The sequence below is a fragment of the Pteronotus mesoamericanus genome, unplaced genomic scaffold, assembly GCF_021234165.1.
Source record: "Pteronotus mesoamericanus isolate MK-2021 breed Mesoamerican mustached bat unplaced genomic scaffold, CSHL_Meso_final scaffold_36, whole genome shotgun sequence".
Lineage (NCBI taxonomy): Eukaryota > Metazoa > Chordata > Mammalia > Chiroptera > Mormoopidae > Pteronotus > Pteronotus mesoamericanus.
The window spans coordinates 22,109,292-22,125,257 of NW_026555313.1; the positions used below are offsets into that span (position 1 = coordinate 22,109,292).

General features: G+C 46.1%; 1 protein-coding gene across 1 annotated transcript in view; it reads right to left on the reverse strand.

The window, feature by feature from the left end:
• DSCAML1 (DS cell adhesion molecule like 1) overlaps nt 1-15,966 on the reverse strand; it is a 343,723-nt gene that overhangs the window by 49,154 nt on the left and 278,603 nt on the right. The window contains exons 12-15 of the mRNA XM_054592323.1: nt 15,590-15,686; nt 14,889-15,017; nt 4,028-4,195; nt 2,838-2,908 (exon numbers count right to left, since the gene is read on the reverse strand). Coding sequence (XP_054448298.1) covers nt 2,838-2,908; nt 4,028-4,195; nt 14,889-15,017; nt 15,590-15,686 — 465 coding nt within the window. The remainder of the gene's footprint in view (nt 1-2,837; nt 2,909-4,027; nt 4,196-14,888; nt 15,018-15,589; nt 15,687-15,966) is intronic.

The window sequence follows — 15,966 nt, forward strand, 5'->3', positions numbered from 1 at the left end:
ACATTTAGACCCATCAAAACAAACAACCACACATCTATCCCCAGCCAGATGCATTTAGACCCATAAAGAGAAACTGGATTCTTTAAGGACAGGACCTGCTCATCTAATAAATTGAGAGAGAGCACCAAGCCCAGTGTGTATAAAAACTGCTTGAATCAGGGTTTTAAAGACAATGAAGTTAATTTAGAAGCCCACCTTTTTCTTGTGCTAAAAAATAGTGAGATCAAAAACAATTAAGTTGGTAAAGCAGCTCCACAGTTTTTAAAAATTTAATGAATGTTTTAAATGAACTGCATTTTTAAACTCACTGTTAACTCAATAGAATGAAGTTTTCAGTTTAACATAATTGTTTTGAACTCACAAAATGGGTGTGTGTATGTGTATTTAACTGACTTGACTTTTTTATTAATGTCTGAAAATGTTTCTCTCTGCACTTGGGAAGCACTGTTTGCTAGTTTGCAAGTAAGTAAATTTCTAAATCTGTGTCTTGTATCTGTACACATATGTCTACACATATTCACAAGCACAGAAACATATCTTCAAGATATCCTTGTTCTCACACTGACATATACTATCATGTCACATATATACATCCACACTGACACACATTCTAACATATACATCATTAGACAATGACACACATGCCTACATACCCAGAGCCTCCTATACCATGATATACACCTGTACATAGCATCATACAACCTTCATTCACATCAACATATACTGGCAGAGGCCACAGATAGGCATCCAGATATATCTTGCTACATATATACATAAATACTCACATATTTATGTGAATCTTGACAGATCTTTCCTCCCTCCCTTCCTCCCTCTTCTCTCTCCCTTTTTCTCTCCTTTTCTCTTTTTTGTCTCTCCTCTCCCCTGCCCACCCCCAAACAAGCTCACTCAGAATTTAAATCAATCCTAACAATATTTCTCTGAAGCATTAAGAAATCAATAGGGCTGATTGCAAATTTATATCATAAAGCAGTGGTGATCCATCTCGTGGAAAGAGTTTTAAAATGAAGTGACTTATCTTTCAAGTGAATCTTTATTTTTCATTAATCTGTTTCTTGGTGTTAAAAAAAATCCCCTGAGACATCAGCCCAAAATTTATTGATGGCTTGGTTCATTCTGAAGTTCTAACTTTCTAATCAATTTTATTTTTTCATTATGAGACTTTGGAGGAATAAATCTGATTCTAAATTTTTATCGACCTCCAGGTTAGAGCTTTGTAGCCAAATGTCTCAGTGTCAGTGTTTTACATACTTATTCATTCCTGGCCCCTACCTCCTGGCTTCCTCAGACTACTCCTAGGAAATGGGTCTCCAGCCAGGATGCAGATGAGACTTGGGGATGAAACTCCAGGTTTTACTCTCAGTTTCTGAGGAAAGCCCTGGAGCCCAGACCTGAATCTGGAGGGAACCATGGCTCCAGGTATCTACAAGGTGGGCTGACTGCTAGGAAGGACTTTGCCCCACTTTTGTCTTGGTAATTTCTTTAGGGAGGGAAGGAGCCAGGCTTTAGTGCATCGTGTCTGTGTGTGTGTGTGTTTGTGTGTGCGCGTGTGCACATGCCTGCATGCGTGCACACATGCGCACACAAGAGTGCAGTCTTTTCAGGGAACACATCACTAGGCCCTTCTGAATCTTTCCTGTTCTTAAATCTGCCTTTCTGAAAAGCCCAGGAGGAAGATTAAATCACCTGAGCTTTTCCATCAGGAGTTAAAATCGGAAAATAACTTTGAACATTTGATTTCAGATGTAGATGAGGCAGTTGAGATGGGAAAGCTCCAAGAAGAAGAATGTGGATGGGCCCTAAGAAAGTGCTCTGTTCCAAAACTCTGTGCAGTGTGTGGTGGTGGGGGGAGACTGGGCGGGGGCTCCAGTCTATGTGCACTGAAGTCCTGCACCTGTCAGTATTTGAATGGCCATGGGCAAGTCACCTTGCATCTCTACTCCTTGGCCTCCTCTCACAGGTGGAGGTGAAAATGTCCTTGTCCACTCTACTCCACAGAAAGAGGGGGTCACATAAGTTAGTATAAGGAAATACTTGGACACTAGAGAATGCAACACAACAGGAAGCCATCAGCATTGTCAATGCTTTTCTGCCCATGGCAGGGATGTGGCAACAAGGATGGAGTTACCCAAGCGTTTCTGGTCTTGCACAAGGTATTCTGATCTGTTCCTTTGCCCAACTGTTGCATCTCTTCTATGACTTTCTTTCAGTGACAGATTCTTCAGCCACCCTCTAGATTTCATGTTTCTGCTCCTTAGAAATAGCTGCAACACATACTGATCTATTTTCTCTACAGCTCTCTCATCCCCAGAAAGGGCAGTTATTTTCATTATGATTTTAAAGATGAGAAAATCGAGGCCTGAAAGGACCAAGCCCCTTGTCCAAGGGTTCACTGTGAGAAGACAGGTGATGCATCACTTATTGCCTGGCTCCAGTCTTAGGGCCAAGATGAAGTTCCCATCATCCAGAGGGCCCCCTTGAACTTTGCTCAAAATCAAATCTAACTCCTGACTTTTTACAACATGTAGGTTTTGGGGGACAGGCCAGTGTGGTGGAAAGACCCTACTTGGCACTGCCAAGTTTTTCATCAGCCTCCAGCAGAGAGCTAAGGTGGAGAAAGAAGTGGGGTTGGTAGGGGGACTTGCTGCTGTTTCCTTCTCTCTTTCCTTCCTTTCAATCTCACTGGATTTAGCTAAAAACAGGCATGGGCATGATAAAAAAGAGACCAGAACTAGCTAGCCTGATGGGGCTTCATTCTGAGATTGAGGAGGGTGGAGGCAAGGAGGCATTTCAGGGGAGATATCTTCAACCTCACTTACTTTCCATGTCACTTGGATGCTCTGTGAGGTCACTGGCTGCAAGGTGACATCCATAGGGGGCCCATCAGGAGCTGGCAGGGGAGGAAGAAGAGCAATATTAGGAGTCAAGTCTTGGAAGAGGAGAGTCTTATGTTCTCACTCATTCCTCCTGAGCTGGAGAATGACTAGGGAAAGAGGAATTGCTAATCTATGAAAACAGAGGACCTTTGTTTCAGCCCCCTTGAAATAATCATAAGGTTTGTATTTCCTCTTTATTTTCCATAATTTTTGTTTGATAATATGAAGTGTAGGCAAGGGTGTGTAGTGACAAGAATTCTTATACTCATATGTGGTCTAATGACTATAATTCTACCACTGCTTATGTCCCCTAGAGAAATTCACAAACCTGTGTGCTGGCAGACAACTATATGAATGCTTACAGCTCCAAAGTATAAACAAAAAATGTCCACCTGCAGTAGAATGGACAAATGGACTGTGATACTCTCATGAAATGAAATACCACACAGCACTGAAAATGCACAAATGATACAGCTGTATTAAAAACATGAAGTGTGTAAAAATTTTTTGATCAATACAAGAAAGAAACCAAGTTATATATAAAGTACGATTTCATGAGTATGTTCTCTTAGAAAATAAGCAAAACTGAACTATATAGTTTATGTGTACATACATTGTGGTGACTATATAAAAAGAAAAGCAAGAAAGGTAAGTGATTACTTCAGGAGGAGGGGTGAAGTTATGATTAGGAAGGGGCATAGGGAGAACCTCTGGCATGCTGGTAATTAATAATGTGTATTGATCACTATCTATCTATCTATCTATCTATCTATCTATCTGGAGGAGGGGAGAGAGAGAGAGAATGTAGAAACAGAGATCTTATTTAAACTTTCAGGAAAACTTTATGATAAAGGTCACATATCTAGCACATTTGTCCTTCGCAGACAGGTTGGGGCTGGGGAGAAGGGTAGAACCATGGACAGCTCCCAGAAGCCCAGCATCTAGAACCCCACCTGAAAAAGATCATGCTAAAGAGCTCCCGATGATCCAAAGGCAGACATGAACAAATACCTTGGGGTCTTGCCTCCCCTCTTCTAACTGCAAGCCCACTGCCAGTGGACATGGTGGGTATGGGCCCCAGGTGTCCCTAATCCCTGAGGCCAAGGGCACAGGTGGCAGAGCGAGTTGCTCACCAGCTTCCTCAGTGCTGATGGTGAGCTCTTTGCTTGGCTCACTGCGGCCAATCTTGTTGAAGGAATACATGCGGATGCTGTACACAGATGCTGGGTGCAAGTCCACGATGTTGGCCTGGTTGATGGTAGGAGAGATGTTGCGTGTGGACTGCTTAAAGTCCCAGGAATCTGCAGAGAGGGCACCCAGTTCAGACCATAGCCAGGCAAACTCCAAAGCCCTTCCCCAGCCTCAGGTATCAACACATCCCAATCTCAGGTTTGATGCCCAGCAGACATAGTTTGATGTCCAGCTGACATAGACTGCAGTGAGAGGGCATAGGCTGAACTTGACAGAGAGTGGAAGGGGTGTGTTTTGTGAAACTCAGTAAGACCAAGGAGTGCCTGAGTGTGTGAGCAGAAAATGCACTGGATGGAGAGTCTGAAAACCTAGCTCTCCTCTACCCTGGGCCAGCTTGTGAACTCCAACCTCATATGGGAGTCAGAGAAGGTCCCTTGCAAGATCACCACTTGCTTTCTGTCTCCAAGGGTCTGACCAGTCAGAGTCTTTTTACTGGCCTTTCACACATCAGTGACCTGTTTGAACTGAAAGATACCCTGTCCACCAATAGTCCCAGTACAAAGGGGGAAGCCAAGTATTCTCCCCCTTTCTTCTTCTCTCTTTGTATGCTTCTGTACTTCCTTCCCTTGTGCACCTGTGTGGGGTGGTTTGGGGTGTGACTCGGTCTGTCAGGTGGCAGACGCAGTGCCAGAATGCCCAGTCTAACCCCAGCCTCTTTCTCTCACTGGTGGGAGAACGTTCTCTGAGTCTTTAGGGTCAGGCCAAAAAAAGGATTAACATGTCCCTGATTTATCAGAGGGGACTGACAGCCCATTCCAGGGCTAATGTTTAGCAAAAGTGGGGAATGTGTAAAACACCAGATAAATGCCAGGCATACTATGACAGTATATCCTGCATCTCCAGAGGATGCAGTCATTCTTTCAATACAGTTTGCTGTGCACCTACTAGGAGATTCCAGAGAAAAATGGGAAGGGGTTGCAGTTACAGCCATGCCTCAGCCAGGACCTTCCAGACCCAGAATTCATAACTGGATTAATTTATTGGTACTTCACTTCGAAAATAAAAAAAGGCAAAGTGCAAAGAAACAAGCTGATAGCAGGGTTTAAAAATCTTCTCAGGGCATGTCCTGATATCACTATTCAGTCACATTTTCCATGCCTTTTTAATCCACAGTAGAGGATCCTGAAAATTCTCAATAGAAAAGATTAAACTGTATTCACTACAGCTTAATCCCTAAATCAGAGAAGAAGGCTAGCACATTCTAGAAAGCTTTTAAGAATTGTTTTTAGGCCAATGCCTGATAAATCATGAGAATCATTCACCAGAAGAGACCGTTCTTCCAGATTCTGGTTAATTGAGGTCTTGATGTTTTTCAAAACACCACTTTCAGCTTTGCAGGCTTTGCATCTGTGAAGGGCCCTGGCCCAGCTCCCCATCTGCAACTTTGAATTTAATCCTTTCATTTTATGAGCCAAAAAGTTGCAAATGGCAGGTTGTGGATGCACAGAAACTCATTTTGTCCTTGTCTTTTAAAACACCCGGCCACCGGGAGAGCCACTGTATGGCTGATAGGTTAAGCCAGAATTGCAAATTAGAATTGGGTGTGACTTGGTCTGTGGGCACCTCTGGGTTTGGGAGTGGATGGGCTAGCAACATGGCGGCAGATGTTTGCGTCTCTCTGTAGCATTCTGGGAGCTGGTTGCCAGCTCATACATCAGACTTGATATGTCGTGTTTGTATGAGAGGAACTGTGATCATAAGTCTATGTGTTCATATTTGATGAGTGTAGGTAAAGGGAGGAGACCCATATGATGTGCTAAGCACAATGGGGCTAATATTTACCAAGCACTGCTGATGTGCCAGGTGTGTGCTGGACAATGTAAACATTCACCATTTACTCAGCACACTCCAATGACTCTAGTGCCATAAATCCACGGTATAGGTGACCCTCATGTCACCAAACCTGGTTTCTCACTTGGCCTCTCAGGTGTGTCACACACTTGGACCTCTCCCTTCTTGAAACACTCTTCCCTTGGGTTCCCTGATAAAACATCCTCTGGCTTTTCTCTTACTGCTTGGGTCATTTCTTTGCAGGTGTCTCTTCCCTAAGCCTACCACTAATTGTTAGTTCTGCATGGGTCCATCCTATACTCTTCTTCTCTTACTCCATACAGTTTTCCTACCCATGGCTTCCATTTCTATCTATACATAGATAATGCACATACTTTAATCTACCCCTGGACCTCTCCCTTGAACTCCAGATCCTTATAGCCTCACACTCAACATGTTCAAGGCAGAAGTCTTGACCATGCGCCCTGAAACCCATCACCTTCCTAGGTTCCCTGTCTCATGAAATGGAACCACTACCCATCATGTTGTGCCAGAAACTTAGGTGTTATTCTTGACTCTTTTTTTTCTTTCCCTGCCTATCAAGTCTTATAGCTTTTGTGTCCCATGTAGCTCTTGAATCAGTTACCTTCTCTCCATCTCCATCCCTACCCTAGGCAAAGCCACTGTCATTTTTCACTTGGACCAGGGAAATGACATCCTAACTTGTTAGCCTCCCAGAACCCATTGTGTGCCCCCTTCCACCTGTTCTTCATACTGCAGCAATCATTCACTCTATAAATATGATTGGCATCTCTTACAGGCCACTCTATTTTGGCATTGACAGGGGTCTTCCCATAACACAAATCTAATACTGCCATCCTCTTACACAAAACTATTCAATACATTTCCCTTGTTCTTAGGATAAAGACAAAAACTTGTTTTTAAAAATATTTTTTATTCTTAAATTACAGCTGACATAGAATATTATATTAGTTTTGGGTGTACAACCCATGATTAGACTTCTATATAACTTATGGAGTGATCACCTTGATAAATTTAGTACCCATCTGACACCATATATAGTTATTACAATATTATTGACTATATTCCCTATGCTGTACTTTATATCCCGATGACTACTCTGTAACTACCAATTTATACTTAATCCTTTTACCTTTTTCACCCATCCCCCTCAAGCGCCTCCCATCTGGCAGCTGTTGAAATGTTCTCTGTATCTGTGAGTCTGTTTCTGTGAGTCTGTTTCTGTTCTGCTTGTTTGTTTGTTTTGTTCTTTAGATTCCACATATAAGTGAAATCATCTGGCATTTGTCTTTCTCTGCCTGACTTATTTCACTCAGCATAATATCCTCTAGGTCTATCCATGTTGTTGCAGCGGGCAAGATTTCATTCTTTTTCTATGGCTGAATCATATTCTATTGTATACCTAAATCACTTCTTCTTTATCCATTCATCTAGTTATGAACATTTATGTTGCTTCTATATCTTGGCTATTGTAAATAATGCTGCAATGAACATATGGATGTATGTACATGTCTTTTCAACTTAGTGTTTTGGGTTTCTTTGGGTAAGTACTCAGAAGTAGAATTGCTGGGTCCCTCTTTGGCTCTTGTTATAGCCTTTGTTTTAAAGTCTATTTTGTCCAGTATAGGTATTGTTACTCCAGATTGTTTTGTTGTTGTTGTTTCCATTTTTATGAAATACCTTTTTCCAACCCTTTACTTTTAGTCTGTATGTGTCTTCCAATCTCAAGTGAGTCTCTTATATACAGGCTTTATTTTGTTGTCCATTCAGCCTCCTTATGTCTTTTGATTTGAACATTTAATCTATTTATACTTAAGGTAATTATTAATAGATATGTATTTATTGCCATTTTATTATTCATAGTTTTGATCTTCTCCTCCTCTTCCTTCTCTTCCTCCTCCTTCTTCTTCAGGAAGACCTTTTAACATTTCTTGTAATACTTGTTTGGTGGTGATAAACTCTGTTAGCTTTTTCTTGTCTGGGGAGCACTTTATCTGCCCTTTGATTCTAAATGATAACTTTGCTGGGTACAGTAATCTTGGTTGTAGGTCCTTGCTTTTCATCACTTTGAATATTTCATGTCAATTCCTTTTGACCTGTAAAGTTTCTGTTGAGAAATCAGCTGACAGTCTTATGAGAGCTCCCTTGTAAGTAACTAACTGCTTTTCTCTTGCTGCTTTTAGGGTTTTCTTTTTGTGTTTAACCTTTGGCATTTTCTTGTAATGTGTCTTGGTATGGGCCTCCTTGAGTTCATCTTGTTTGGGACTTTCTGGACTTCCTGGACTTGTCTATTTCTTTCACAAGGTTAGGAAAGTTTTCTGTCATTATTTATTCAAATAGGTTTTCAATTTCTTGTTTTCTCCTCTCCTTCCAGTACCCCCACGATGCAAATGTTAGTATGCTTGAAGTTGTTCCAGAGGCTCCTTATACTATCCTCATTTTTTAAATTCTTTTTTCTTTTTGCAGTTCCGATTGGGTGTTTTCTGCTCCCTTATCTTCCCAATCGGTGATTTGATCCTCTGCTTCATCTACTCCACTGTTGATTCCCTATAATTCTTCATTTCAGTTAATGTATTCTTTATTTCTGACTGGTTGTTTTTAATGTTTTCTATCTCCATTTTTATCTTTTCTTCTCTTGCTGAAGTTCTCACTAAATTCATCTGTTCTCCCCCTGAGTCCATCGAGCATCCTTATAACCAGTGTTTTGAATTCTGTATCTAGTAGATTGCTTATCACCATTTTGTTTTGTTTTTTCTTGGAGTTTTCACCTGCACTTTAATTTTGGTCTCCTCATTTTGGCTGCCTCCCTGTGTTTGTTCCTATGTATTAAGTAGAGCTGCTATGAATCCCAGGGTTTGTAGAGTGGCCTTATGTAGTAGGTGTCCTACAGGGTTCAGTGGCACAGCCTCCTTGGCCACCTGAGCAGGGTGCTCCAGGTGCACACCCTATGGGCTCTGTGCACCTGCCTGTTGCAATTGAGCACTGATTGCTGTTAGCACATCAGTGGGAGGGCTTTACCCTTAGGCCTATCAGCTGCAAGGACTGGCTGAGACCACCATGGAGGATCAGCTATGCATGGGTCCACTCCATGGAGCAGGACTTACTTCAGCAGGGCTCTGGTGCCTTCTGAGTCTGTCCCCTGAGTGTGTCGCTCGTGGAGATTGTTGGGTGGTGCTCTGATGTAGTCTGAAGCTGTCCACCAGGTGCTCTGGCTCTGGGGCCTCCTGGGAGATGTAGGCCAAGGTCAGCTGCCACCTGTGCCCTGCCTGGGGCCACCTGACATGAGCTACAGAGTGATCTGCAGATGGCTGCTACTTGTTCTGGACTTTGATGTGCCCAGGAGAGGCCAAGCTGCAAACTAAGTCAGCTGATGCTAGTGCCAGGCGTGGGGCCCCTTAGCAGGTACAGGGTACACAGAAGCTAGATGCTGGTGTTTGAGAGATTTTAGGAAAGTCAGCAGGATGAGCCAAGACAAGCTGTTTGTATGGAAAAGCCACTGGAAAGGGCTTGGGGGGGCCCACAAGTTGAGTGAGGTGGGGTCTCAGTGTGGGGCAAATTGTGTTAGCCAGATTGATGGTGACTCAGATATGGTGCTTGGCTGCTAGCTCTGTGAGATAGGGGAGGGTTTAGAAAAGGAACAGTGTCCTCTGCCAGCACTTCTGTTTGGGAGAAAGCTGCCTCTCCAGCTCTTGTCTTGACGGTAGACACTTCAGTTCCTCCCTGCATGTCCCTGATGACTTTCAAGCTGCTGCCTCATTGCTGGAGCTCAGAGGGAGTGAGTCCGAGTAAATCCATGTGTGGGCCCTTTAGGAGGGACTGTCTGGGACTCCAGAAGACTCCATCCCATTCATCCACAATCACCATTGGTTTTCACAGCCAGAAGTTATGGAAACTTGCCTTCCCAGTGCTGTAGCTCTGGGCTGGGGGGCTTGGTGTGAGTTTGGGACCTTTTGCTCCTCAGCAGGGACTTCCACAGCCAAGATATCCTTCCTGATTTTTAACCACCATTCATGGGTGTGGGAACAGCCATGTCTCTGCCCCTCCTACCAGTCTGTGGCTTCTTCTTTATATCCTTAGTTATAACACTTCTGCTCAGTTAGATTTCAGGGGTTCAGAATGATGGTTGTTTAGCAGTTTAGTTGTGTTTTTAATGTGGTTGTGGGAGGTTCTGAGTATTGTGTTTACCTACGCCACCATGTTGACAAGAAGCTCAAGACAAAATTTTTTAACATGACCCAGGCCCTGCAACATCTGGCTTGGGCATAACTTTTCAGCTTCATCTTTCATCACCTTCTTAGTACTCTTACAGCATTTAGAGCCCTTCTTCATTGCATGGTATCTTCTTTTAAGGTCCCTGAAGGCAAGAGCCATGTCTAAAACTTAGCACATCTCCCCAGCTTAGCATGTGTTGGGCACTTAAAACCATTGCTGGTTTTAGAGCAGAGACTTTTTTTTTGTTCTTTACTTTGGGCTTGGACTTTCTCTGCATTTTGTCATCACAGTAAATATCCTTTGTCTTTCCCTCCCTTGTTTCACTCAGTTGCCAATCATAGGAAGTTTGGGAGGGGAAATGTCCCAGAGAGTGACCCCCTCTTTTTCCTGCTTTTGCCAGTCCTTTGCAGGTGGAGTTGACCTTGTGTTCCCAAATCATCTTTGATGTAGGCACAAAACGGCTCTCTCTCCACAAACCTTCAAGGCTAATGCATCAGAGTCAAATCTGGAGGCCTCTGGCTGATTTTCCAAACTTCATCACTGCCATCTCTATGACCCTGAATAGCTGAAATCAGGTGCCCTATTTTCTTCCCTTTCCTCTTTAGCTGTCTCAGACTACTGAGCTGGCCTTGGTGAATATTGTCTCTTTTAATATTCTCTTTCATATGAGCCTGGCTTACCCAGATTAACATATTACATTAAGGGTTCTCTCTCCCTTTCTTCATCAAAGGGTTTATGACGCAAAATATTTTTCTTAAAAAATAAGGCAGTGGCTAGGGAGATGGCAGTGCCTCCCACTCTGTGGGCTGCTTACTGGGAGTGGGATGGAGCCTTTTGTTTTTTCAGGAGACACATTCACTGTAGAGGGGGAGCACCGTGGACAAAAGCTACATCTGGAACATTCAGCTGCCTCTGCTTGGGAAACAAATCCATTCTGCATCTCTGATTTCCTCCTTGCGCCATGTTTCTGACCCCCCATGGCTATCTCTCCACAGCTCTGAGAAGAGGTTCCCTGCCTGGGTCACAACAACTGCTCCCAGCGTCTCAACACCAGCCCCTCTCACAGCTACAATCCAGCTCACATGGAATGACATGTCACACCAAGCTGGCTCACCCTATGGTGGCTGGCTGCTGGTGCCACGAGGCTGCCTTCTGGGCTTGGAGGGCCATCCTCAAAGAACTCAGTCTTACTCCTTGCTTGGGGAACAAGGGCAAAATGTGGTGCCTGCATTTTTAAATCTGCACAGTGCCATCTGATAGATTTGTGTGGATGCTGCTATTTATCATTCAGCATTCATGTATTATTACTCTGCTGCCTGGGGCCAGGAGGAGGCAGAATGAGTGGATGGCTTAGAAATGGCAGACTCGGTAATTTCCACTGGAAAATTAGCATGATGAGGAACATGGCAGAAAACCTGGGAAAGGCACAGTTGAGGCAAAGATGGGGTCAGGATAGCTGCAGTCTGGGGTAGGAGGAAGAGGGGAAGAGGGAGAAGAGACACAGGATGGGGAGCCGTAGAAGGTTAGGATGTGCCAAGCTCTGTGCTTGGCACTTCCATGTAAGTCATCACACCCACTTAATCCTCACAACCCATGAGGAGTACATATTACTGTCTCTGTTTGATAGACAAAGAGATGCCCAAAGACATTGGGTAGCTTGCTAAAGATCACCCACCTCTGACACTTGGTCAGCCTGTCTTCTGCTTTGACAATGGTTCTTGTCCCACTACTCCACATGCAGGAATAAGTCCACATAGACACATACACATATGCACATGCATATCTCCCTCCTTCCTTTGAGTCAACTATCTGTTCCTTAGGATACCTTTTTTCAGTTTTCATGTAATACAGTTTGTGACGTATTATCTGTGATTGTACAGTGTATTGTAATGGTTCTGAAAGCATGTGGATGCACATGTGTGCACTGTGTGCTCGTACTCCAACTGCACTGTAAGCTCCCAGGGTAACACTTTTTCTTTCTTTCCTACCATGTGGCTGTTGCATGATTCTGCAAAGGATGGTTGGCACTCAGTACGTGTTGCTGACCAATAGACACAGGTATTTCAGCTTGCAAGTTCCACAGAACTAACTATAAATTACCACATGAGGTGTTTGAGTTAGAAGGGGGAGAAACTTGCATTTACTAGTAGTTTATTACAGCTCTGTTCTAGATGCTATCTTTAATTATCAGAACTATCCCACAAGGCAGGCATTAGCATTCCTACCTTACCCATGAGGAAGCCACACTGCGCTCCCGGCCTCTGACTGACTCCAGTGGTAACCCTTGTTGTTCTCATGGAACTCCTTTTCCTGAATGCCGGGACAGGTGCCCGTGTGAGTGGGATGGTCTGGAGCAGTCCCACCCAAAGGCGGGGGACAGGATCAGTTGGCTTCTCTGTGCTCTTGATCCTGTGATTATGCAGTCTTTTTTATAGGTGCAAAGCCCTCATTGAAGGGAGAGTCTGAGGTTGAGTTTTTATTACCTCTCCCTCTACCCTGCCCAGCTTCCCTGGCACCCCCAGCTCTGGGATGGTCTCATACTGCAGGGGAGCCAGAGGGGGTTGGGGAAAAATATAGACATGCTCTGAAAATTACATCTTCCCTTCCCACCTCTCCTGCATTGCTCTTCAGATGTGTGATGTTCTCAGCTTTGCTCTGCTGAGTGGGGCCCCAGAAGAGGTTTCCATAGTTTAGACAGTGGTCAATGGAGGGGGGAGTGGGCAGCCATGCAGCATTGGAAAGGAGGACAGGGAGGCAGTTACAAAGAGCAGTGGGGTGGGAGGGGTGTGGGTGACAGCTGGGCATCCACTGCCATGGGATGTGAGCAGAGCCCTGCCAGCCTTGTTGTCAGTGGGGCACACAGACATGTGGACCTGTGTACCAACGTGTCCCTTCCTGCCTGGCTTCTGGGCAGCTCGTGCCCTGCCTCAAAAAGTCTTAAGGTGTAAGATGGACATAGTTGTTTTCCCCCACTCCCGTGTCTCCACTCAGGTCCTGCTGCTCATCCCCTTGCTCCAGCCGCAGGGCTGCAGCAGCCTTGTGTTCACGTCCTACATACCCTCCCTTCCTTCCCACAGGTGCCAGATGAATCTTTCCATGGTGTCAGGGCACACAGATCTCTCTCTGGAAGCTCAGCCACTGTCAGTGGCTCTCAGTGACCTTCCCCAACAAAGCAAAGGCTCAGCCCAGAGGCCTGCTCTCAGCCTGGTCCCAGAGCACTTTCTAGTCTTAGGGCTCAGGAAGTGAATCTGTGAACCCTCTGCTAGACAGGCCGCTCCCCGGACTATGCTGTGCCTGGCTCAGGTTCTGCCATCCCCCTTCCCTGAATCTAAACCCATTACCTCTCAGTCTTCAAGGCCCAGCTTCATGCGGCCTCTGACTATCCCCATCAGGGAAAGCACCCCCATGGCCCCCTTCTCTCCACAGCTCTCCTCCTGCACACAGGGTGTCTGTGTGCAACCTGACTTTTCTCCCCAATTAGATCATAAGCTTCTGAGGGCAGGATTTCTCCTTGTAGAAACCTGTGACAAAGATGACAAACCCAGTGCCCTGGACAGAGCTGCCTGCTCCTCCAGAGGTGAATATGCAACTCAGGGATTTGCTTTACTGGTCTCACTTCCACTCACTCAACAACCATTTCTGGAGCACCTACTATGTGGCGGGTGTGGTGCTAGGTGCTGGGAAAATAGCAGGGACTAGGACTTGGACAGTCTCTGAGAGAAAACAGCCAGCCAGCCAGCCAGGTTCTGTGCTAAGGAAGACAGGAAAAGTCTGAAAAGCTTCAGGGGGAAAAATGAAACCATGGACCCAGTCTAGGACCCAAAAGATGAGTTAGAGTTGGCAGGGAATAGAGGATGGGGAGGGTTGAATTCTCCAGACTCTTTGTTGTGTTTTATCTTAAAATGATTTTAAAAAGCTTATGCAGGCTTATTATAACTAATTCAAAAGGCACAAGAGGATCCCAAATGAGAAGTGTTTTCCTCTTGCTGTTGCCTTGGAGTCCACCTAGATGCCCTCTCAGGGCCAATCAACCCCCATTGCCCGTTCATCACAGACCATGCAGAGTCACACGGTACAAGCTTTTCTGACTCAGTTCACTTTCCAGGCCTCTTGTCCCCTCTCAGACCCCCTCTACCCGACCATGCGCCCTGGCCTTTTTCCCCAGGGGTCCATCTTTCTCTCTGTCCCAGAAGGATTCGCAGCAGTGGGCAGCCTCACAAGAGCTAGCTTGGGTCCGAGGGGAGGAGTCTGGGAGGGTTCGTAGGAGGGACTCCTATTTCCCACCAACCCAACCCATTCTTGGCAAGGAGCAGCTTTTAATCCCTAGTCACCCTGTCATCCCAAACCCGGAGTGCCCAGCTGACCCAGTGAAACCTGTGACGTCTCTGACCCCACAGACACAGCCCACAGCCCACAGCCCCAGGCTCAGGGCCTTTGAATTACTTTAAATCAGGCTACTTTGTGGGCCTTTGCCCAGGGGAAGCACTGGAAAGAAGGAGCTAAGATCTCCTCCCCATCAACTGGAGGTTCCCCTGTCTGTTCCCCCGATTCCTAGTCCAATCAGTTTCCTTCCCTTTGGAAGCCACAGGGGCCTGTGCACTAGTGAATGCAGTGTGTCTGCCTCAGATGGCAGCTCTGCGTCCCCAGCACTGTCCCACCAGGGGGGCCTAGGCAGGGCAGGTGGTGGCAGGGGCCATCGTTGGTCCGTGCTCAGTGTACCTGACTTGTTCTTGTATTCAATGTCGAAGCCTGTGATGATGCTGTTTCCATCGAATCGCTGGGTCCAGCGCAGGTTCATGCTCCGGGCCTTCACCTCCCGAATCTCCAGCTCTGGGGGGTCAGGGGGCTCTGAGGTGTTGTGGGGGAGGGGTAGAAGTGAGGATGGCAGCAGAGAGCTTGCCCTCCTATCTACCACCAGGGATGACCAGCATTCTGCTGCACCCCAGGGCATTGGTGTCACCTGTAGTCTCTAGATCCCTGGGGTTTGGGCAAGGTGACACTGGGGGAGGCCTAGAGGCATGGCTCAGGCAGAGGGAGACCCCCACTTGTCTTCTGTTTTGTTCCCTTCCCTTCCTTTGTCTGGGAGAGGGCAGGCTGTTTTGGAGGGACTCCTCAGAGGTGATGGTTTTTGTCCCCCATGCAGAATTCCTAGCTTTTTCTAGCTTGACTTGCCCTTACCACACATCCTCCATAGGCCCCTGCACTTCTGCAAACCATGCTGTCTGAAGTGTGCCTGGAAGGGCTCTTGTTGCCCACTCTGGGCGAGAGGGAGGGGGATAGCAAGGCTTTTCCTCAGGGGCCATTTCTTATCCTCCACCACCGTGTGGGTGTGGGCGATGTCCCTGCCCTTGAGGTGGAGATGGCAGTAGGCACCTGCGTCCCCAGGAAGGGGCTGGGAATGGTGGAGCAGGTGAGGGTACCTTGCACAGTGAGTTGGATCAAGCCCCGGTCCTCCCCATATGAGTTGATGGCGTGGCAGCTGAAGAACACAGAGTCCCCACGGTCAGCGGGCTTGAGCTGGGAGGTGACCAGCAGAGGTGGGAGGATGGGGAGAGAGGGAGGAAATGGGGAGAGTCTTTAGAGTTGGTCTCCTGGAGGGGGCTCACTGTGGTGAAGAACAGCAAGGCCAACTTCTTCCAGGAGGGGACCCACAAGGGATTTTGTCAAGGGCTCCTGTTCTCAGACAGTTCCAAGGTTGGAGGTGTGGGAGAGTCCATGCAGAGAGGGGCCAGGGGTCCAGGAGGGAGAATGGAGGCCAGGGGTTTCAGGGAAGAGGGAAGGGCTGAGGGTTCCACAT